The sequence below is a fragment of the Phocoena phocoena genome, chromosome 1 (assembly GCF_963924675.1).
Source record: "Phocoena phocoena chromosome 1, mPhoPho1.1, whole genome shotgun sequence".
Taxonomy (NCBI): Eukaryota; Metazoa; Chordata; class Mammalia; order Artiodactyla; family Phocoenidae; genus Phocoena; species Phocoena phocoena.
The window spans coordinates 74,629,386-74,651,981 of record NC_089219.1 but is presented as its reverse complement, the minus strand read 5'-3'; the positions used below and the strand labels follow the sequence as shown (position 1 = coordinate 74,651,981).

General features: G+C 37.5%; 1 protein-coding gene across 1 annotated transcript in view; it reads left to right on the top strand.

Moving 5' to 3' along the window:
- Positions 1-20,481, top strand: part of SSX2IP (SSX family member 2 interacting protein) — a 39,681-nt gene extending 19,200 nt beyond the window's left edge. Inside the window, exons 5-14 of the mRNA XM_065878817.1 lie at positions 938-1,048; positions 2,647-2,782; positions 5,329-5,404; positions 5,486-5,663; positions 8,743-8,893; positions 10,809-10,945; positions 11,297-11,470; positions 14,829-14,943; positions 15,414-15,579; positions 19,816-20,481. Coding sequence (XP_065734889.1) covers positions 938-1,048; positions 2,647-2,782; positions 5,329-5,404; positions 5,486-5,663; positions 8,743-8,893; positions 10,809-10,945; positions 11,297-11,470; positions 14,829-14,943; positions 15,414-15,579; positions 19,816-19,990 — 1,419 coding nt within the window. The 3' untranslated portion in view covers positions 19,991-20,481. The remainder of the gene's footprint in view (positions 1-937; positions 1,049-2,646; positions 2,783-5,328; positions 5,405-5,485; positions 5,664-8,742; positions 8,894-10,808; positions 10,946-11,296; positions 11,471-14,828; positions 14,944-15,413; positions 15,580-19,815) is intronic.
- Positions 20,482-22,596: the final 2,115 nt, after the last annotated feature.

Genomic DNA, 22,596 nt, shown 5'->3' with positions numbered 1-22,596 from the left:
ATGAACTGTTTAGTGTCTTGCTGAAACTGTAGAAAGTTAGATTAGGAAGTACTTATACCTGAGGAAAATAAAATAAGGATTCTCCCACCCTATCCAGTCTTGCTTAATAAAGTAGATGCTTAACTTAAAAGTCTTATTGTGAGAGATTGCATCAATTTGATTGCATCAAATTTCAAGAATATTCTTGAGAGCATCTACGCCCTCTAGGAAAAATCTTGAGCTTACCGCTTGCAAGGCAGAACTGGTGTCATGCTGTAGTCCCACCCTTTTTGACCTGAAGTGTTCTGCTTTGCTTGGCCGCCTGTCTTCTTCATACTTAGCTCCAAGTCATTTTTGGCTCTTTCTCAGAGTGTGCCGTAGAAGTGTTAAAAAGTATTAAAAGGGCTTCCCCGGTGGCGCAGTGGTTGAGAGTCCGCCTGCCGATGCAGGGGACTCGGGTTCGTGCCCCGGTCCGGGAGGATCCCACATGCCGCGGAGCGGCTGGGCCCGTGAGCCATGGCCGCTGAGCCTGCGCGTCCGGAGCCTGTGCTCTGCGGCGGGAGAGGCCACAACGGTGAGAGGCCCGCGTACCAAAAAAAAAAAAAAAAAAAAAAAAAAAAAAAGTATTAAAAAAGAAATTATGAAAATGTTCAGTGGCAACATCACTGGAATAGGTAAAGAGTCTTTCAAGAGATCCACTTTGAAGGTCTTTTGTATATACATTAAAAATCGGTATTTAAATTAAATAAAATTTGATACTCAAATTTAGGTAAATTTTGTAACACTATAGTATCAAGCTTTATAGTAATTGTTTTAAATAAACATTTTGTGTGGTGCTAAACTTCAATTTTAGGTAACAAACCCTAGTTTATGTAACTTGTTTTTACTAATCTTTTAAGGATTCAGTTGCTCTGCATCCTATGTTAATTTTAGTCAAAATTGCATATGAATGTTTTAGGAGCAGCTGGAAACCTCCAGGAGAGAAATGATTGGTCTTCAGGAAAGAGACAGACAGTTACAATGCAAGAACAGGAATTTGCATCAGCTACTGAAAAATGAGAAAGATGAGGTGAGTTGTCAGTTATTGCAGATAAAATTTAAGTGAATTTTTTTTTTTTTTCTTTTGGAATTTGAGGTGACCATAATGGTCACGACTTTAAAACAAGAAAGAACCATTTGTTCACCCTGTGTCACATTGGCCTGGAGAAACTGTGTGTATAGTGTCGTATCACATTTAACTGAGAGGCCAGGAGCCCTCCCCACCACCCTCTCCCCCAAGCGCATCCCTTTGCCCTAGTAGGTTAGTCCAGAGCTCGTGACATCCCAGTGTCCTATACCATCTGTCGTGGACTCACAAGCACTGTTAACTTTTTGTCAGACACAAGGGCGCTTTAAATGCAGATCTTTTATTCTCTGCTATACCTTTACTTATATCTGGAATGCCTCTTCTTGCAGTGTCTTAAATGTCAACATTGTTCATCCAGTCAGGCAATTACTTGACTAAATGGACACTCAAGTTACTGTTTAAAAAAAGCAATTCAGATTAAAAATCTCATTTTTAGGCTGAAGACATCATAATTCTAATCTCATTTTTGCTTTAGTGATTACTTAGTATTTGGACCTATAGAGTTAATGCATTTTAAATTATCTTTCAATTTATGTAAGAAGAAGTCATTATGTTTTTATTGCTCTGCAGTTTGATTTCTGACCACGTGATAACTATAAAACCATAACATTTTCAGTGTTGTATATGTTGCTCACTATAATTAAAGACTTTTAAGGGAGCGTATTTCTTTAAGGACCTCGTAGTGATTTAGACAGATTTGTTTTACCATATTTGATTATTTAGTAGTATATTTAGTAAGTGGGTAAGAAGTATCTTAACTAAACCACAAGGTTACTTATACTTTTCCTTGAGTTATTTCACAGAAAATTTTGACTTAATCTGTTGATTATACTTGAAATGTTTTGACTATAGTTCTTCCTCATTGAGGATTAAGTTGAACATGATCATCTCTAGCAGAGATAAAGAATGTCGGTATAGAACTTACTTCCTTTCCAGGGCTGCATGAGAAGTCTTAGTAGACATAAACATTGACCAGTAGTGCTTGGCACATAATATGTACTCAGCAAATGTCTGAACTGGATTCTCTCTGCTGTTTGTCTCACTCTAATTTGAGAACTGTTTTTGATCAGAGAAAAATGAACCTGTTTATCTACTGCCACGTGTCGTGACTAATTGGCCTTGTCACAGATTGATAAAGGATAAAGTGATTCAAGTCATTAGTAAAAGGAAGTCATTACAAATGATCAGATGAAATCTACTTGCTTCAAATGAAGCTTTAATCACATTAATACTTCCATAAGAGTCTGTGGTTTCTAAATGATCAGAATCTGTATGTAGCATGAAAGGTGTAGACGATAATTTAGAGAGTTAGCAGCTCTGGAAATTTCATAGTTAAAACGTAAAAACCTTATATGCTTCATTTAATGATATTTTAAAGAGTGATTTCCAGTGGTTACAGAGAAGGAAGAATAATCCTAGAATTCTTAAACTATTACATGAGGAGCTGAATTCTAGGACTTCTTTTCTCTACTGAATTTGTAAATTTTAACTGGGTTTACCAGTCCTAAAGGGACTCACTTAATAGAAAATGCTTTTTTTAGGTGCAGAAATTACAAAACATTATTGCAAGTCGAGCTACTCAATATAATCATGATATGAAGAGAAAAGAGCGTGAATATAATAAACTAAAGGAACGTCTACATCAACTTGTTATGAACAAGAAGGATAAAAAAATAGGTAAGGAGCAGCTGGCTAAGATAAAGCAAAGGGAACAAATAAGCTAGTATTACACTAAGAAATAAATGTAGAGGGATTGAGCTCAATAATTCATGAAGTGTCCTTTTCATGCTTTATACAATTGATTTTAGATGGTATATATCCATGTAAACTAGAAATTGAGACAACTGGTTAGTTGAAAAATAGTATTTTGCTTTGCTCCATTAGTTGTATATAAGAATTGCATATATATTTGTTAACATGACAGATGTAGGATTAATCCACAGAGAAAAGCTAAGCCAGAGGACGCTCTAACCTTTCATAGCAAAGAACTGATTATATTAAAAATCAGGATCAGTTTCTGAGTACCAAAAGTGTGATTTTTGAGTTAACTTCATAAAATGGTTCATCAGGCCAAATCATTCATGTCAGTTTGAGTTCTTTTAAATTAGTTTAGCAGTGCTTTTTTTTTTTTGCGGTTACCGGGCCTCTCACTGTTGTGGCCTCTCCCGTCACAGAGCACAGGCTCCGGACGCGCAGGCTCAGCAGCCGTGGCTCACGGGCCCAGCTGCTCTGCGGCATGTGGGATCTTCCTGGACCGGGGCACGACCCCGTGTCCCCTGCATCAGCAGGCGGACTCTCAACCACTGCGCCACCAGGGAAACCCTAGCTGTGCATATTTGAAGTACAGCCGACTGTGAAAGTTTTGTTTGTTAAAGTATACTTTTTTTCTATTATTCGTTTGAAACTTAATTTACAACTTATTTCATTCAAGTTTGTGCATAATTCCAAGTAAATAGTGTAGATTAAAAAGTAGAACTACACTATTCAGCCGTAGAAAAGAATGAAATTAATGCCATTTGCAGCAACATGGATGCAACTAGAGATTATCATACTAAGTGAAGTAAGTCAGAAGGAGAAAGACAAATACCATATGATATCACTTATATGTGGAATCTAAAATATGGCACAAATGATCCTATCTACAAAACAGAAACAGACTCACAGACATAGAGAACAGACTTATGGTTGCCATGGGGGAGGGGAGGAAGGAGGAGGGGTGGACTGGGAGTTTGGGGTTAATAGATGCAAACTATTACATTTAGAATGGATAAACAACAAGGTCCTACTGTATGGCAAAGGGAACTATATCCAATCTGGGATAAACCATAGTGGGAAAGAATATAAATGAAGAATGTATATATGTATAATAACTGAGTCATTTAGCTGTACAGTAGAAACTAGCACAACACTGTAAATTAACTGTAATTCAATAAAAAAAAATAGAACTACACACACACAAAAGTAGAACTGCACAGATAAAGTGTTGCTGGCCTGCCAAGATTCAGGGAACAGGAAATATGTGCGCTGATTTATTGAAAAGTGGTTTCCAAGTGGGCTATAGGCTGTCATCTAACCTACATTATACATTATTCTGAACTTGGACTTGCATACAACAGCTGATGAGCAGATGTTTCAAGCTGTCACATGGTGGGCTAAGCCTGTTACCAGCAAGCAGTTCAGTGTTCACTGTGTCATTGTCATTCTGTACAGCAGCGCTGTTGCAGTTTTTTGAACATTTTATTTTAAAATTATTGAAAAGTTTAAGTATGATAAGTAGCAGTTAAGACAAGGTTAGAAATCGAAGTATTCTGAGATTATAAGTCTTAAACTTGGACACTTATTGGTTTTTAAGATTGGTTAACCTTGTGTTCATTCATAAAGGGAATAGCAAAATTAAAGAGCAGGATGAAATGCTAGAAGTATAAAATGTAACAGAGAAGTTTATTAAATACTTAACCCTATAGCGGAGCCCTTATATTGTGGTCGTCTGGCTCTTTTCCTGGTCCAGACCCAACTGGAAGTGACAGTTCTGTAATGATTTTTATCAGCTCTAAAATTATAATAACTTACTCTCATCTTTTTTCCTTCTTATGCCAACTGCTTTCATCTCTACCTGGGGCAGAAGAGACATTAATACTGTCAGGAGCCTTGTCTCCTTTGATGATGAGGATGATGGTGGTCATGATACAGGGCATGGCAAACTTTTTCTGTAGTGATCCAAATAGTAAATATTTTGAGGTTTGTGGGTTCTGTGGTCTTTTGTCACTCTGCCACTGTAGTGCAAAAGTAGCTATAGAAAAGAGATGAACAAATGGTGTGGCTATGTTCTAATAAAACTTTATTTACAAAATCAGGCAGCTGCCCACAGGCCATAGTTTACTAACCCCGATGATAAAATTAATAATGATAATTAAATGAACACTTATTAAGTGCTTACTGTGTTAAGTACTTTAACATTTCTTTCACTCTTCACAACTCTTTGATAGATACTTTCTTTATTCCCACCCGACTGATGAAGAAACAGGCTTAGCAGTTAAGTAACTTGCCAAGATCTCAGGCTTATGAGTGATGGAACTGGAACTTAAAATCTGGGCTGTTTGAGCCTAAATCCTAATTTGTATACCAGTTGACTTACGTCCCTAATGCATGTAGACCGTTAGGGTTTTAAACACTTAAACTTGTATGGTAAGAATTGGTTTTGTTCTGTGTGTTCATGTTTGTAGCTATGGAAGTTTTAAATTACGTGGGGAGAGCCGATGGAAAAAGAGGCTCCTGGAGGACGGGTAAAACTGAAGCCAGGTAAGGCACGAATGAAACTGACACATTTAATCAGACTTCCCTTTCTATACTGCATTTTCATACTGACAGTTTCTTTCTCAGGAACGAAGATGAAATGTATAAAATTCTCTTGAATGATTATGAATATCGTCAGAAACAAATCCTAATGGAAAATGCTGAACTTAAGAAGGTTCTTCAGCAAATGAAAAAGGAAATGATTTCTCTTCTTTCTCCCCAAAAGCAGAAACCTAGAGAAAGAGCAGATGATAGTACAGGAACTGTAAGTGGCTCTTTCCTCTCTAATACAGTCTTCAGATCGCTGATTAGAACAATTAAAACAGTAGATAGGGATTCTCAGTGGGGACGCTGTTGATATTTTGCGCAGGACACTCACTGCTGTGCTACCCCCAGTCACTCTGACAACCAAAAAAATGTCCCTGTAAGTTTCCAGACATGCCCTAGGAAATGATGGAGGTGATTTTCTGGGGACTTAATCTGTGCCAAGCACCATGAAAAGCACTTTATAAGCATTGTCTCATTTTAGTCTTATAATAATTGATGCTTTGGGTCCTATGATTATCCCTATTTTATAGGTGAGGAAATTGAGGCACAAAAGCTATCTCAGTATCACGCATGACAGAACTAGGATTTGAATCCAAGTCTGTCTCACTCCAGAGCTCATGCTTTTAACCACTGTGCCAAATATCCTTTAAGTAGCTTAAATGTTGAGTAACCTTAGCAGGCTCTACTTTTCAGAGAGTGAAACTTTTATTAACTTTGGGAACCAAAGAATCGCTTAGTCCATAAATTTATTGAATGTTCATTATGTGTTCTAGTCCCTGGAGAGAAAAAGCTGAGAAGATTTTGACTGTTTCCTTTGCCTTAGTTCAGGCTGCTAAAGCAAAGTACCATAGACTGGTTGGCTTATAAACAAACAAAAATTTATTTCTCGCAATTCTGGAGGCAATCAGGATGCCAGCAGGGTTGGTGTCTGTGAGGGTCCTTTTCATGGTTGGATTGCTGACTTCTTTCATACTCACATGGTGGGAAAAGGTGAGAGAGCTCACTGGGGCCCCATTTATGAGGGCTTCACCCTCATGACCTCATCACTTCCCTAAGATCACCCACCTCCGAATGCCATCACATTGGAGGTTAGGATTTCAACATGAGAATTTTGAGAGAACACAAACATTCAGACCATTGCATCCCACAGGAACCTTTTTTGAGAGAGACAGGCATATAGAGAGGTAATTATTACACACATTAACAGCTCTAATAGGGTGGTACAGTGTGTAAAATAAAACAATTATGGCAATCAAGAAAGGCATCACAGGGGAAGTCACATTTGAATTGGCCCTTAGTAGGTGTTTTTTGAGGTAGAAAGCCTGGGGAAATCATTGGATGAGGGCATAACATGTAGAGGTCAGAAAAAAAAGTCACATAATAGTGAAAATGTTTTTAAACTTAGTTCTTTACATATAAATTTAAATTCTGGACTCAAGCAAGTTCACATTAGTAACTAAAACCTGAAAATAACAATGTTGATGAAGAGTAGTAATTACCAGTAAGTCACCCAACATGTTTTATTAACCTATATTTGAGGATTATTTTGTGGTTTCACAAATCAGTCCAACTGATAAGCTCATCTCCTTTTTTTTTCTTCTTTAAAAAAAGAACCTGAATGTTCTTTTTAGACTCTCCAATTTGGGGTCTGCTTGACATATCTTATATTCAGTTAACTAACCTTTTCTCTCAAAGTCTATCACTTTGGGTCAGTTCTTAACACTCACTAATACCTTGCCAGGGTTAGCATGGTTTCTGTAACTCCTGTGGTTTCTTCAGTTTTGGACCCAACCTTTACTAATGTTTCATTACCAGCTTTTAGTCAGCAAAAGTAGGTAGTAAATCAAGGCGATCTTTTTCAGATGATAGTATCCTGTATAATTTCTCATAATTCAAGTGTTGAAGTTTGGAGAAACAATAATATCTTAAGTGTATTTTCTGTTTTTTAAAAGATCCTTTTTTTCTAGATACATTATCTCTTAAAATTTAAGTAATTCACCCATTCCTTACTTGTAAGGAAAGATTTTGGCCCATTATAGCAAGAAGGGTAAGACATAACCTTGGAATGCCTAGGTAGCATCCAAATTTTCATTTATTATTTTGCTTAATTGTAGCCAAAATATATACCCAAAATTCACGTTAAATGCATTTTTAATTTTTTTGTGGTTTTAGAGTTTCATTGCATCTGGCAATTAATAATGTGCAGCAGTTAGTTTTAATAATGAATTTGTAGTATCCTGGTGTGCCTTGAAATGTATAGCAGAGAAGGTGTAGCCCCTTGGAAGAATTACTGTCAGGTAGCTCCAGAGTGTTGATTGGCAAGAACCAGAGTCACAGTGAGCCACACCCTGGGTTTTTCCCCACCTACGCCCCCTGGGAGACCTAGACCTCTACCAACCCGTTGCTGACCTCGGACTGTTGATATAGTTCTTCAGACTCAGTCACTCCCTCACTCCTGCTGCATCTATCAGTACATGTGGGAACAGTCTAATCAGCCCTTCTTTCTTTTCAGCGTCTCTTCTTTTTTTTTTTTTTTTTTCCCCAGCAAGATATATTGTTCAAATTAGTTAAGTATATGTATCTACTATCCTGGATGTTAATAACAAATTAGGACCATTTTATGTAGATGCAGGTTATTATGACTAAATGTATTATGAATACATTTTGTATTGCTTCCCTATGTTCTTTATCCTGCTTTTGACTTTATTTGATCATATCAGTGAAGGATGCTACATTTTCCTGTGATTTAATCTGAAAATGCATGTAAATAGAGTACAGAGAAAAATATCTCCAGTTTTATAAAATAAAAATTATATGAGAAAAATAGGATTAACAGTTGCTTTTACTTTGGAGATTATTTCACAGGTTTATTTGTCAAAGCAACTAAAAATTGGAGGCAAGTTGGACTGGAGCTCTGTGACATCAGGAAAGTTAGTCTGCTTCTCTAAGCTTCAGTTTCCCCACGTGGTAACATGATTTGAGGACTAATTAACATGTGAAAGCACCTAATAGCATGAAGCAGGTTCCTCTTCCTCACACAGTTCCATGACTTTTGTCACTAACTATGTTGGGCTTCAAATTCAGCTTTGAAGAGACCTGAGTTGGGGAATTTCTATCTTCAGTATTAATTGCTTTTTCTCAAGACATTTATGTTAAGGACTGGGTCATTTATGCTTCAGATACAGCACAGAAATGATTTTGATACGTGTCTCTGACCCAGTCTGATGACTACTGCCTGAGTGTCTAAAGCCATTTTAAGATTCTGGTCTTTCCCTCTCATCTCTGGCCACTTGCAGGTTATCTCTGATATTGAAGAAGATGCTGGGGAACTGAGTAGAGAGAGTACGTGGGACCTTTCCTGTGAAACTGTGAGAGAGCAGCTTACCAACAGCATCAGAAAACAGTGGAGAATTTTGAAAAGTCATGTAGAAAAACTTGATAACCAAGGTAAGTACTGCCTGACTACAGGTAGATTGAGCTGTGACACTCAGTAAGCTGACTTCAGTCAGTCACCTAGAAAGGCAAGTTACGGGCTCAGACTGAAGTCCTTAGCTCAGTCTGGTGGTTTGAAAAGCAAGACTCTGCCTACTTCCAGGCATGCGGTTTGAACCTCGCTGAGAAAAAATGCTTTGCTCTCAGAGTGAATGTCTCTGAAAAAAGGACATCATATGTCCATCTGCTCTGAGTGCAGAAGACAGTTGAATAAAGTGAACTGAGTCTTACTGTATCATGGAAATCGGGAAAATATTAATCATAATATAGTATAAATATGAACCTTTTGCTTATTATTCCTAGATACTTGCCTATTCCTAGGTTGCTAATAATTCATTTCTAAATTATTTTCAAAATAACAGACACTTGTTGCAAAGTATCAGTTAGGAAGTGTTGGTTTGGCCAAAAAGTTCGTTCGGTTAAGGAATACCTTGTTCAGTAAAGTTCTTGGGTCACTTGTAGACATGTGGATGGACCTAGAGACTGTCATACAGAGTGAAGTAAGTCAGAAAGAGAAAAATATTGTATATTAACTCATATATGTGGAATCTAGAAAAATGGTACAGATGAACTGGTTTGCAAGGCAGAAACACAGACACAATATAGAGAACGAACATATGGACACCAAGCGGGGAAAGCAGGGGGCGGACAATGGTGGTGGGATGAATTGGGAGATTGGGATTGACTGTATACGCTGATATGTATAAAATAGATAACTAATTAAAAAAAAAAAGAAAATTCTTTAAAAAAAGCAAAACAATAGACATTTGATGCAAAATATCAATTAGGTATTGGGTTGGCCAGAAAGTTCGTTCGGTTAGTAAATATATTGTTCTTGGTAGAAATGAAAAAATGTCTTTTATTTTTACTTAAAAAACCGAACGAACTTTTTGGCCAATCCAATATATAAAGTAGAATATTCAGGTCTCTATTCCCTATGTGTAACACCTAATAGTTTGGTGCATACCTTTCTAGACCTTTCCCTGTGTGCTCGCAAAATATTTATTTTAAGTGTATACAAACCAAAAATTGAATATTACATGTTTTTTTTTCCTACACTGTGCTTTTTTCACTTAACAGTCTATTATTTTAGATACCACTTCTTGTCATTATAGATAGTATAAATAGATATATGTAGATGAATATATCCTTATTTTATATTTGTTAAGATTTGCATGCTTTTAAATCAAGAAAATTAAGATTTCTGCTAAGTAAATGAAGTCTATTTAAAGAAAATTTATTCTAAATGGTCAAAAATGACAAACTCAGTGCTAATTGTCTCCAAAAGTAAAGAGCAATCAGCAAAATTATAGTATCAAAATTACTTTACATGAGATTTTATTGATTTCAGTCATCATTGTCTATTAGTAAATAGCAAGTATTTTCGGACTTCATATTTGTTGAATTTAAGAACAGCAAGATTTGTAGCACTGCACTGATCTTTGAGGAAGTGTCAAAAGAACATAGTTTATGAATGTTAAATTTTCTGTGAATATAGGTTGTACATTTTTAATTAGGACATAATCGTGAATAAATATGAATTACAGATTAAATGTTGACAATAGAGCTCTGTAAGTAAGGATATCATTTAGTCCAGAAATAGCATGAATTTATAGTTGCCATGAACTCCTTAGAGCTGCTTTGTGCTTTTTAAAATTTTTTAGTGTTAAAATAATATACATTTTGTTTTATTTTATTATAGCTTATAGAATTTTTAAAGGGCAAAGGAAATACCTACCTTTTAGGAAACCTACAAGATTCCAGAAAGGGAAAAGTTCTGCGAGCCTTGATTTTTAAACATATGTGTCCAAACACCATAAACTAAAATGATGACTGTAAGGTTTATGTCAAATTACTGGTTTTGTGTTAGTTTCAAAGGTACACCTAGAAGGTTTTAATGATGAAGATGTAATCTCACGTCAAGACCATGAACAAGAAACTGAAAAACTTGAGTTAGAAATTCAACAGTGTAAAGAAATGATTAAAACTCAGCAGCAACTTTTACAGGTAAATGCGAGGCACCTTTTAAAGTTGGTCTCCCCTGTGAAGGGTCAGAATTTTACTTAATCTTACTATATTTTTACTCCTTTATTTCATAAGATCTGTAGTATTTGACATTTTTCAGTCTAAACTAAGTTCTGTACTTGCCCGGAGATAGACCCCGTAGCACTCCTTAGTAGGGGCTTTGCCAGTTAGAAGCATTTGGGAAATGAGACTCCTCATTTCAGCTGACTTTCTGATTCTTTATCATTTCTCTCCTTCCCCTGAAGTTTGACCTGCTTTTCCCTTGTGTTCATTTCAACTTGTTGGAGTGTTGCAGGGACCCTCTGGAACTTACTATGTTTTAAAATTGAATAGCAGCAGCTTGCTACTGCGTGTGATGATGACACCACTTCACTGCTCCGAGACTGTTACTTGTTGGAAGAGAAGGAACGCCTCAAAGAAGAATGGTCCCTATTTAAGGAGCAAAAGAAGAATTTCGAGAAAGAAAGACGAAGCTTTACAGAAGCAGCTATTCGCCTAGGATTGGAGGTATTTTAAGCAATTGGCTTTCCTTGTAGAGCGTTTGAAGGTCCTGGAGAGGTCAGTAGAACGCATCTAAGTTCCGCTTTTTCTTGTTTCTTTGCTATCCATTTTTTTTCTCAAGTATTTTACTAGTGATTTCACAAATAGCTTGAAATGGAAGCTATAACAGAAGGATATCATTTTGCCTTTACCAGATTTGGGAATTGAAAAAAAATTTTTTTATTGAAAAAACTATAAGCATTTATCATCCTTTTTGGGTGGCTTTATTTTATTTTGTTTTGTTTTGTTTTATGTTATTTTTTTGGCTGCATTGGGTCCACGTTGCTGCAAGCAGGCTTTCTCTAATTGCGGCAAGCAGGGGCTACTCTTCATTGCGGTGCATGGGCTTCTCTTGTTGCAGAGCATGGACTCTGGGGGCACAGGCTTCAGTAGTTGAGGTGTGTGGGCTCAGTAGTTGTGGCTCATGGGCTCTAGAGCACAGGCTCAGTAGTTGTGGTGTACGGGCTGAGTTGCTCTGCGGCGTGTGGGATCCTTCTGGACCAGGGATCGAACCCGTGTCCCCTGCATTGGCAGGTGGATTCTTAACCGCTGCGCTGCCAGGAAAGTCCGTTGGGTGGCTTTCTACTGTTAAGGGTTTAGCTTCACACAAGAGGTTTCTTTTGGGCATCTGTCATGTCTCCACTGTCAGTAGGTGTAGAGTCAGAAGAGAGTGCAACCAAGAACATGTCTTTTGTTTTTAAAAAAGGGGGTTAGGGGTAGAATACAGTAAAAATAAAGTTCTCTCTCTCTCCATCCCCTTACCCAGGGATGAATGCATTAACAGTTAACAGTTTGAACTGTGTGTGTATACACTTCGACAGGTCGCTTTTTTATTTAGCAGTGTATTACCTACATATTTCCTTTTCAAAAATTAGAGAAGTAATGTCTGAAAATGGTTTAAAAAAAGAAATTCAATCCATACAAAAAGCTACAAGGTAAGACAGTATCCTCCATTCTTATTGCCAGTTTCATTCCTCAGAAGTAACCACTGTTAAAAGTTTGTGATTCTTCTGGGAAGTACTATTTTAACTTGAAATAAAGTTCAACCTTCCCAGAAGTACTATTTTGATCGATATAAGCCTATCGCTCCCCCACTATGAAAGATAAGGAGTTTAGTGTCTTTATCATACCTCCCATCTACACTTTCTCATTTACATATGATTTCTTCATAATATTTTTACTTTTTGAAGCTACTTTTTAAAGAATTATTTCTCCTGGTTGACTTTCTTGCTTTAAGTCAATTTGTTTAATGCTTCCATTTCCGGTTTGCTCAACTTCAGACAGTACAGGTTTATCCCTTGTTGCACTGCTCTTACCCTTCGGCTCCCCAGGTTTTGTCTGTGATATTAGTTTTCATTGTCAAGGATTATCACGTTTATATTCTGTCTTTTAATACAATTCAGGTGTAAGTACTTTGTCTAAGATGGAGACTTAAGAATTAAAAACCAGACAGAACGTTGGTAACGTAGTGATTATGTAAATGTTATTCATTCTATAGCCAAGTAATTTTCTTGGACACATAAAAAATATTCTGTTATTAAGATTTTGCCACATGGAGGAAAATCTTCCATGTATCACTATGCAGTAAATACTTTGACTTTCTTTGTAGCTTCCTTTATGATTTCCTGCATCAGATTCAACTTATATCTCATGTTATAGTCTCTTTCTTCGGTTCCTTTTCCAATTTGCTGTATTACTTTCTTGAGTCATTTTCTCATAAGTAGCGTGTGAGTGAAAAATATTCTGAATTCTGGAATATCCGAAAAATACATTCTTACTTGATTGGTTTGGCTGGATATAGAATTTAGTTTTCCAACTTTTCCCCTCACAACTTTTGAGTTATTCCATTTCTTCCAGCGTTTTGTTTTGCTCACGAGAAGCCTGGCTGTTATATAACCTGTATTACTTTGTAGATACCTGTGTTTTGTTTTTCCCCCTCTCTGGAAGCTTTTGGAATTTTATGTTCTTAAGAGTTCTGCAATTTTACCAGGAAAAGTCTGGGTAGCTCCTTTCGGCCTGAAGACACTATATTTCTTCAGCTTAGGGATATTTTCTTCAATTCTGTATTTTTTCCTTCTTTTCTTGCATTCTGGAACTTCTGTTAGACAAATGTTTTGCCTTCTGACTACATCTATAGATTGACTTTATGTCCTGAATTCAGGAATATTTTCTCACTCTTATCTTGGGCATCGCCCACCTGGTATTCAGCAAAGGTCAGTTTTATTATTCACTTCATCCACTGAGTTTTTATTTCAGAATTTATCTTTTAAGTTTTCTAGTGTCCTTACTTTCTGCTTTTTTTTTTGGGTATACCATTATATTTTACAGATATTCATAAATCTGTCTGATAATTTTTGTTATTTGAAAAAAAAGTTTATCTTGAACTGTTTCTCTTGGCCAGTTCTCTTTATTTATCCTGGCCGTGTTTCTTTTATGCTGTTAGTTTTCTTCAGATGTCTGGTGATCCATGATTTTGTATTAATATTTATGAATGAAAGACTATACGTTATCTTAAGTAGCTGACATGACCTTCCTTTGTAATTACAAAAGCCTGTGTCATCAATAGCTGTCTTCTTAGGAGGCAAAAACAGTTTGCACCAGCATTTCCTCCTGTCTTATGGGCTCACCTGTGTTTCTGAGCCCATATCCCCCCACCACCCCTGATGCTACTCCAAGAGATACTCTTGCTGCTTTGCATTACCACTCCCCATTCTCTGCCCGAGACTCTGTCTGCCTCTGGTCACTGAGGACAGTGGGGCCAGTGAAGGATGGGAAGGAAGTATGAGAGACCCGAGGGGAGAGGGAGAATTCAGGATTGCTAATTAGCTATTCAGGAGGAGGAGGTTTGACACAGGCCCGAAAGCTGCTAGTACTGGGAGATGGTTGGAGGATGAGATCAGTGCTTGATGAAGTCATATCTCTTTTTGTTTTTCAAGTGATTAGTTTACAGTGGGGTAAATGTCAATTTTTCTGTCATTTGTAATCTTATATTTACCATGTTTTGTGTGTTCAAAAGTTATGCTCATATTCCATATGTTTAAAGTTATGCTAACATGCTTATCATTTTGTGTTATACACTTGAATTTATTCAGAATTGATGTGAAAATAGTAGTTGGCTTGTCAGGAGACACAGGTGAATTTTTATTTTTTAAACATAATTTTCTTAACTGAAATTTTTCTGAGTTTTCTAGGGTTAATTCCTTTGACTAAATCTATAGAGATAATCAGAGAGCAGACACAAATAGCTAGAGAAATCGTGTTAAATGGCAATTGTGTGAACGTTGAAGTATTGATCGGTATTTCTTTGGTTTGCTTGTGATGGTAGAGAAAGGCATTTGAAGAAGAAAGAGCCAGTTGGTTAAAGCAACAGTTTCTAAATATGACTACCTTTGACCACCAGAACTCAGAAAATGTGAAACTTTTCAGTGCCTTCTCAGGAAGTGAGTACTTCATAAACTCTTTAATCTGAAAATGCATGTAAATAAAGTACTGTAGATTATTATTAATATATAACTTTAGCAGTCACCAGTAAGAACTCTCTAATTGGAACTAAAAATTAACTTTGATATTTTATTTGCTGGAGTCAAAATAGAAATGACAGGAGGACTTTGCATGCCCAGAGCAACTTTTGTTGTGAATGTAATAATGTCAAGTTTTGAAAATTCACAGTCTAGAAATATTTTTTAAGCTAGATCCTTCTAAATGTTTGTGGACTGTGCATAACAGAGATCACCGGATTACCTAGACTAGACTCAAAGGGCTACAGTGGATATTTAATTTGTTCTCTCACACCTCACTTAGAACTGCAAATGAATCTAGTCTAGGACCCTAGTTAATTACCTTCACTATGTTTAATGCTTTTCCATATGTAGTGCCTTTTTTCCTTCCTTTTTTTTTCTTTTTTAAACAGGTTCTGATTGGGACAACCCTACAGTACACTCGAGGCCACGGCAAAAGAAGCCTTACGGTGCACCTAGTGGGTCTCCAGTTTGCACGTCTAAACTTACTAAATCTCTTCCTGCTTCTCCTTCTACTTCAGACTTTTGCCAGACGCGTTCCTGTGTATCTGAATATAGGTACTGGTCTATAGGTGATCTTCTTACATACTTGTTAAAGTGCTAGAGTTGCGTTGCAGAGGAAAAGTTGGCGTGTCTAGGAGGAGCAACAGTAGAGACTCTGGAGAGGAATTGAGTAGATTGACTCATTCATTGTACAAATATTTATTGGCTGTCCATTATGTGTAGACACCTGTTAGGTGCTGGGAATACAGCAGTGAACAAGGTAGCTCTGGTCCCTGTCTTCTGGGAGCTAAGTCATATAATGTGATTCTTTTTATTTCACATGTAAAATACAATTTAAAATACAATCTTATTTCAGGAGTTACTTAATAACTTAATTGTATTGAATAGAAGGATATTGTTTTGATAGTTTCTGTAGAGTACCTATTTTAGAGTTTCTTGTGGTGTGCCCATTTTATTGGTGTGGAAGGACAAAGACCCGAGAAAAGCCCCCTCCCCTTGACTGGTGAAGAGGATCTGTGCCCAAGGGATGACAGGGTAGACAGAGTTGCTCCCCACCCCCAGGAGAGCCAGATACTGCTTTTAACTGATGCGTTGTGGTATTCTCCTCTGTCTGAAGTTGTTACATCATTTTCTAAGGTATAATATCAGTACTCTACCTCAGAGCCTATTCCAGGATTGATTTTGAACTAAGCAGATAGAACCTTCCTAGGGAAATAGAGAGGAGTAGCAAAGAGCAAAGGGACATGTCGCAGAGTGTGGTGGTGATCGCTCTCCTCTTCACTAACGTAGGAGACAGTGACACGAGGGCCTTCCCAGGCGCCTTAGAAAGCAGGAGCCAGGGCTCCAGCACAGTTGGCCTGTTGTAGTGAGAGAGAGACTGGTGTGGAGCTAAGTGCTGAAGACACCAGCTAGCCTTTGGACCAAGAACTGTGAAATAGATTTTTTTTTTTTTTTTTTTTTTTTTTTTTTTTTGCGGTATGCGGGCCTCTCAGTGTTGTGGCCTCTCCTGTTGCGGAGCAGAGACTTCGGACACGCAAGCTCAGCGGCCATGGCTCACTGGCCCAGCCGCTCTGCGGCATGTGGGATCTTCCCAGACCGGGGCACAAACCTGTGTCCCCTGCATCGGCAGGCGGACCCTCAACCACTGCGCCACCAGGAAAGCCCGAAATAGATAAATTTTTAAACAAAAATATGAAGTTTTAAAAAAGGACAAGGCACTCTCATTTGTAGTTGGCCTTTAAAAGGATTAGGACTCCTAAGTAAACACTGGGGGGCAAAAAAGGAGCTGGGAGAAGAGTCCTCCAGGCAAGTGTAGGAACCCTGAGGCTGGACACGGGTGTGTTTGTGGATGGCGAGTATAGTTAGTGAGCACGACCAGGAGGTGTGAGGGTGGGAGGTAACATTATGTAAAAGTTCAGATGTATACACAGGTAAAGGGAATGAGGTCAGGGACCCTGTGTACCCATCACCCAAGTTCAGCAGTTACCAACTCACAACTAATATTGTTTATATACAGCCCCACTCTGCTTGTGCTCCCACCACGCACTTGAGATTTCATTTGTCAACTATGTTAGCCTGTACTTGTAAGTCGGATATCGTTCTAAGGGCAATGGAAAAGCATTGGAGACCTTTTAAGTGAGATAATGATTTTTTTAAAAATCCAAGGTTTAAAAAGATTACTTCATTTTGGGCTTCCCTGGTGGCGCAGTGGTTGAGAATCCGCCTGCCGATGCAGGGGACGCGGGTTCGTGCCCAGGTCCGGGAAGATCCCACATGCCGTGGAGCGGCTGGGCCCGTGAGCCATGGCCGCTGAGCCTGCGCGTCCAGAGCCTGTGCTCTGCAACAGGAGAGGCCATGACAGTGAGAGGCCCACGTACCGCAAAAAAAACCAAAAACAAACAAAAAGATTACTTCATTTTATTATATGAGAAACAGATTGTAGGAGCACAAGCCAGGAGAGCCAGTTAAGAAACATTAGTGGAGTTGAGGTGAGAGATGTGGTAATTTGCACCCTACGGTCATTACATGAAGACAGAACTGTGCTTGGATTTAGGCTGTGTTTTGCAGTTAGAGCCAATAGGTTGATGTGTGAAATAAGGGAAGTTAAAGTTTGTTTAATTTACGATCAAAAGATAATATAAGCTCAGGGTTTGTTCTTACATAGAATGTTATTGAAGCCCCCAAATTTGACCAGTCAGAACTCTGTATATAGATTTAGACAGACATTCTGCTCACCATTTACAAACACAGGCAGCCCTCGGAGATGTTGCAGATTCAGTTCCAGACCACTGCAATAAAGCGAGTATCGCAACAAAGCGAGATACTCAAACTTGTTGGTTTCCCAGTGCATTTAAAAGTTATGTGTGCACTGTACTGTAGTCTGTGAAGTGTGCAATGGCATTATGTCTGAGAAAACAATGTACGTACCTTAACTTAAAAATACTTTATCACTAAAACATGCTCGTTAGTCTGACAACCCAGGGTTGCCATAATCCTCCGTTCGTAAAAAAAATTCAGTATCTGCAAAGTGCAATAAGTTGAAATGCCATAAAATGAAGTATGCTTGTAATGCATTCTGTACCTAAAAGAGAACATAGCTTAGTTGCCTCAATTATTTTTATGTATTTAAAATTTTTACATAATTATCTTTAGTTATAAAGTATTTAACATAAATATTCCTTGAAGACTTTGTTTTGTGTTTAATAAAAAGTCCAACATTTAGTACCTACATCATAGGGTACTGTGAGATTCAGTACCAATATATGTAAAGCACTTAAAACAGTACTTGGTCCATTGTAAACCTTCAGTAACAGGCTATAAAAATAAAAATATATGTAAACATAAGTGGATTATAAAAATGCTTTTCTGTTTCTTGTGTTCGAGAGCTGCACTGAACAATGTCAGTGGCACAGAAACAGAATTTTGGAGCTTAAAGAAATTTCATTAAGCTATTCACAGATGCTGGCCACTGAGGGTAAAACAAAAGAGTCACGTAACTGGTTATCAGGAGAGAAGCTGTGCAGCTTGACATCGTTCTTGAAATTTTTAATTATTTGGTATATTTGGATTCCTGCTCCTAGAGCACCTTGGATCTGGGTTCGTAATAAGATTACGACAAAATAATTAGGAATATTTGTAGCTAATTTCTACAGCAACAACCTCATTGCTCCTTCACTGTAGAGTGGAATGTTACATACGGGCTGTGCCTGGATTCCGTGCAAAGTACCTCTTGTGCTAAGTTGCGTAGAGAACTTAGTTCATTATTGATCTCATCTCATCTGAGACGGCAGGGATTCTGAATCTGAATTATAAGCAAGTTCCTTTTTTTTTTAAGCAAGTAAGTGTAAGTAAAATTGTCAATTATGTTTTTGGTTTAGCGCTTTAGAATTAAAGCAACTTAGTTTTTTTTAGGATTGCCACATTATAAGGTTGAGTTGGTTAACCAAAGTCACACCAAAAAATGAACATTTAGGCAAAAGAAGTTTTGTGAAAAAAATTACATAAGATATTCAGTTGATAAAAATGTATTGGTTCAATCCCATGATTTGCAAGTAATCATTTAACTAAATTTCCTTGTTTTGAGGCTGGTTGCAGAGCATACCTCGGACTGTATCTCTGAAGCTAGGGACTGTGTCTGTGTTCAGACACTTAGATTGTTATTGTCCGACACTTAAAGTTAATTGAGCATCATCGTTAAGCGCTTAGTGTGTGTTAACTCATTTGGTTCCCACCCCAACCCTGTGAGGTGTAGGTTCTATTATTATTTCCATTTTACAGCTGAGGAAGCTGAAGAACAGGGAGGGTTAACTTGCCAGAAGTGACGTAGTAAGTGGTCCAGCTGGCATATGAACATAAACCATCTGTTCAGGGTCTGGACGCCTAACCACTTTGTGGCACTCATTAAATATCTGCATGAGTGAACGGATGGAGGATGAAAGCATGCATGAACAAATGGATGAGTGAAGAAGGAAACTATAAAGAGATTAGAAACTAGTGACAGAAAGACAGGGGTATGGGGAACATTAGCTTTCAACACTCACATGTTCTCTATCTACCTTAGGCTCTAGTTGGGTAGCATCCTTCACAGTAGACTGAACAGATAAATAAAATAAATAGATGGATAGATAAAAGTGACCATGTTGAAACACTTCTGTGTTTTTGACCAGTGTGTCCTCGAAATTTACTTAGCATGAGACAAGGGAGTAATCAGATTTCAGACATTCAGGCATATCTAAGGTCTGAAAGGAGGAGGAGATGATGATTAAGATCTCCCTTTTCTTTCTCCAACAGTTCAATCAGTGTACTAAATACAACCCCTGAAGAATCTAAGCCAAATCAGGTTGGAAGAGAATGTACAAATCAGAAGTGGAGCGTGGCATCAAGGCCTGATTCACAGGAAGGTTGCTGTAGTGGATGCTCCTCGACCCACGCAGACGCTCACATAGAGAAGGATGACTTACCTTAGACTTGTGAACTGGGATTTTTTTTTTTCTTCATTAACATGTTCATCAAATTTCACATCTAAGTTGAAACAGGGTGTGTTATAAAGTCAATCATCTCTAATAATTTAAAATGGTCTGTGTTGTTTGTTTGGACTTCCCTGTTCCTCCCCCAAAGAGCTAAAATGTTAAATCTATTTAAAAGGATATAAAAGCTTTGGATATGTATTTTTAGTAACAGAAGCACCTGGTTCTGTGAATAAAGGAATGTATGAACGTTTGGATACAAACAAAGCACTAGAAAGAGTTTCCTCTTATAGGTATTAAAAATAGCACTTTTAGGAAACTGATTATTGTAAATGTTTAATTTTGTCTCATATATAGTTGGCATTGGAAGTTTAGCCTTTCCTTGAATGTATACTGTAGCTTTTTAACAAAGCAAGTTATATATTTATTATGTTTAGTGTGATTTGAAATACCCTCTTTCATATGTTTTAAATAAAGTGAAATTTATGTATGTTTTGTACATAGATATACATGATTATGTTAAGAGGCTTTAAGATTTAAAGATTTTACACATCCATAATTATAGTATTTCATGCCAATAAAATTTTTATTAGTGACATTCTGTTTACAGATGTATTAGAGCCATTGCCACCTTATGTTTAAGAATTTTTTGAACCCATCTGAGCAATAAATACTGAAAAGGTATTCCATGAAGCCAAGATCTTTAGATCATTAACATTACTAATGTTACATTTTGGAGATTTCTACAGCATTAGGTTTTTTTAATATGCAGGATATTACAACTTTTCAAAGGATTATTGATTTTAGCGTAATAGAGGTGAGTCAAGAGTACCTTTGGATGAAACAATTTAAGAATATTGGCTTAGGATATTTGGATGATAGAAGATATTAAGATATTTAAGATGTTTGGATGGTGATATTTTCTCTACCAGATGGGTACCCATACCGTAACACCTATACCAGCAAAGGCTTTGTACAGTTGCCAATAATTCTTTAATAATTTTTCAATGAGATATTTACTGATAGGGAAATCTGATAACATAAAAGCATCAGATTTTATAGTCCAGATATGGTACTCTGGACAAACTTGTCATTTCACTTTCAGGACTGATTGCATGATTCTTCATGGTTGTTATTGTTATTATTATTGATAGTAAGAATAATGTAAGTGTGGGCCCAAGCACTTTCCTAGAATTTTCATCAGAAAGCTTTAAGTACCTAACTCTATTTGTCTCTGCATGTAGAAGCCTACATATATCCAGTCCTTGCTATAGGTATTGTAGTTTAGGCCCATCTGCCTTCCCATTTTCTAGCAGTTTAACCGTTTGTATTCACTCACCTGGTTGTGGCTGTTCAGTTTAAGTTTGTCATGTTAAAAAGTACTTTTGTCGGGCTTCCCTGGTGGCGCAGTGGTTGAGAGTCCGCCTGCCGATGCAGGGGACACGGGTTCGTGCCCCGGTCTGGGAAGATCCCACATGCCGCGGAGCAGCTGGGCCCGTGAGCCATGGCCGCTGAGCCTGCGCGTCCGGAGCCTGTGCTCCGCAGCGGGAGAGGCCACAACAGTGAGAGGCCCATGTACTGTAAAAAAAAAGAAAGTACTTTTGTCATCCACTCACTCACTATATATATAACTTTGGAGTTGCATAGCAGCAGCCATTTTTTCAGGGTTAATAGCATATTATTGAGTATCTTGTAAGACATTAGTGAAAGTGCTCATGAGAAAGTAGTACCACATTTATAGTCTCAAAAAGCTGGCTCTTGAGCAAAAGCAAATTAGTCACCGCATTCAGCTTGGTGCATGCCCCGTTTTTACCATTTAAAAATATTAGAAATGATGCAGAATTTCAGGAGTAGTACCATACTCCAAAGGAAGAAACAGCTGTGATATCGTTCTTTTGCTATTGAGCAATAACGTGATCAAAGAAAAGCAATCAGATTTTCTAAATAGGCAGTGATACATTTGTCAAGAATTGGGGGGTTTTTTTCAGGGCTTTCCGTGATATACTTGGCTAGAAACAGTGTTCTAATTTTCAGAGTAATCTCTTATTTTAGGAATATTGCATTCCACAATGATGAAGTTCTACAAAGCAGCATCAGTTTTTTGTTTTTTTCATTTTAAAGTTGGTTGAATTCTCATATTGGAGAGAGAAATTCCCTTGAGACTTACTTTGAAATCTAAGGTGTGAAAGAAACAGTAAAATGAAAGCCAGGATCATTGTGCTTTTGATAAAAGATCTGCCAGTAGTTGTATGTTTTACTTAACAGCGTAGAGTTTGCTTTACATTCCAGCTCCAATGATGATTCCTAGGCACGCTAAACTTCCTAGAATGTTGAAACGGTTTCCATGCTGGATAACTCCTGACTCCACACATAAAACTCCTAGATTTTATTTGCCTTCCCTCTCTAGGTGTTTGCAGTTTACTAGTAATACAGCCGTGCTGCAGTCTTGCATTTAGCCAAGATGAGGTGAGAGAGAACCATGTTCGCTTTTGCTTGAAAGTCTTCCTGACCATTTTCAGTGTCTTCTTCTTTATCAGGATGCAGATCTGAAACATTCTGTGCCTTATTTGTTTTTATCCATTTTGAATTTTCAAAGCATAAAAGT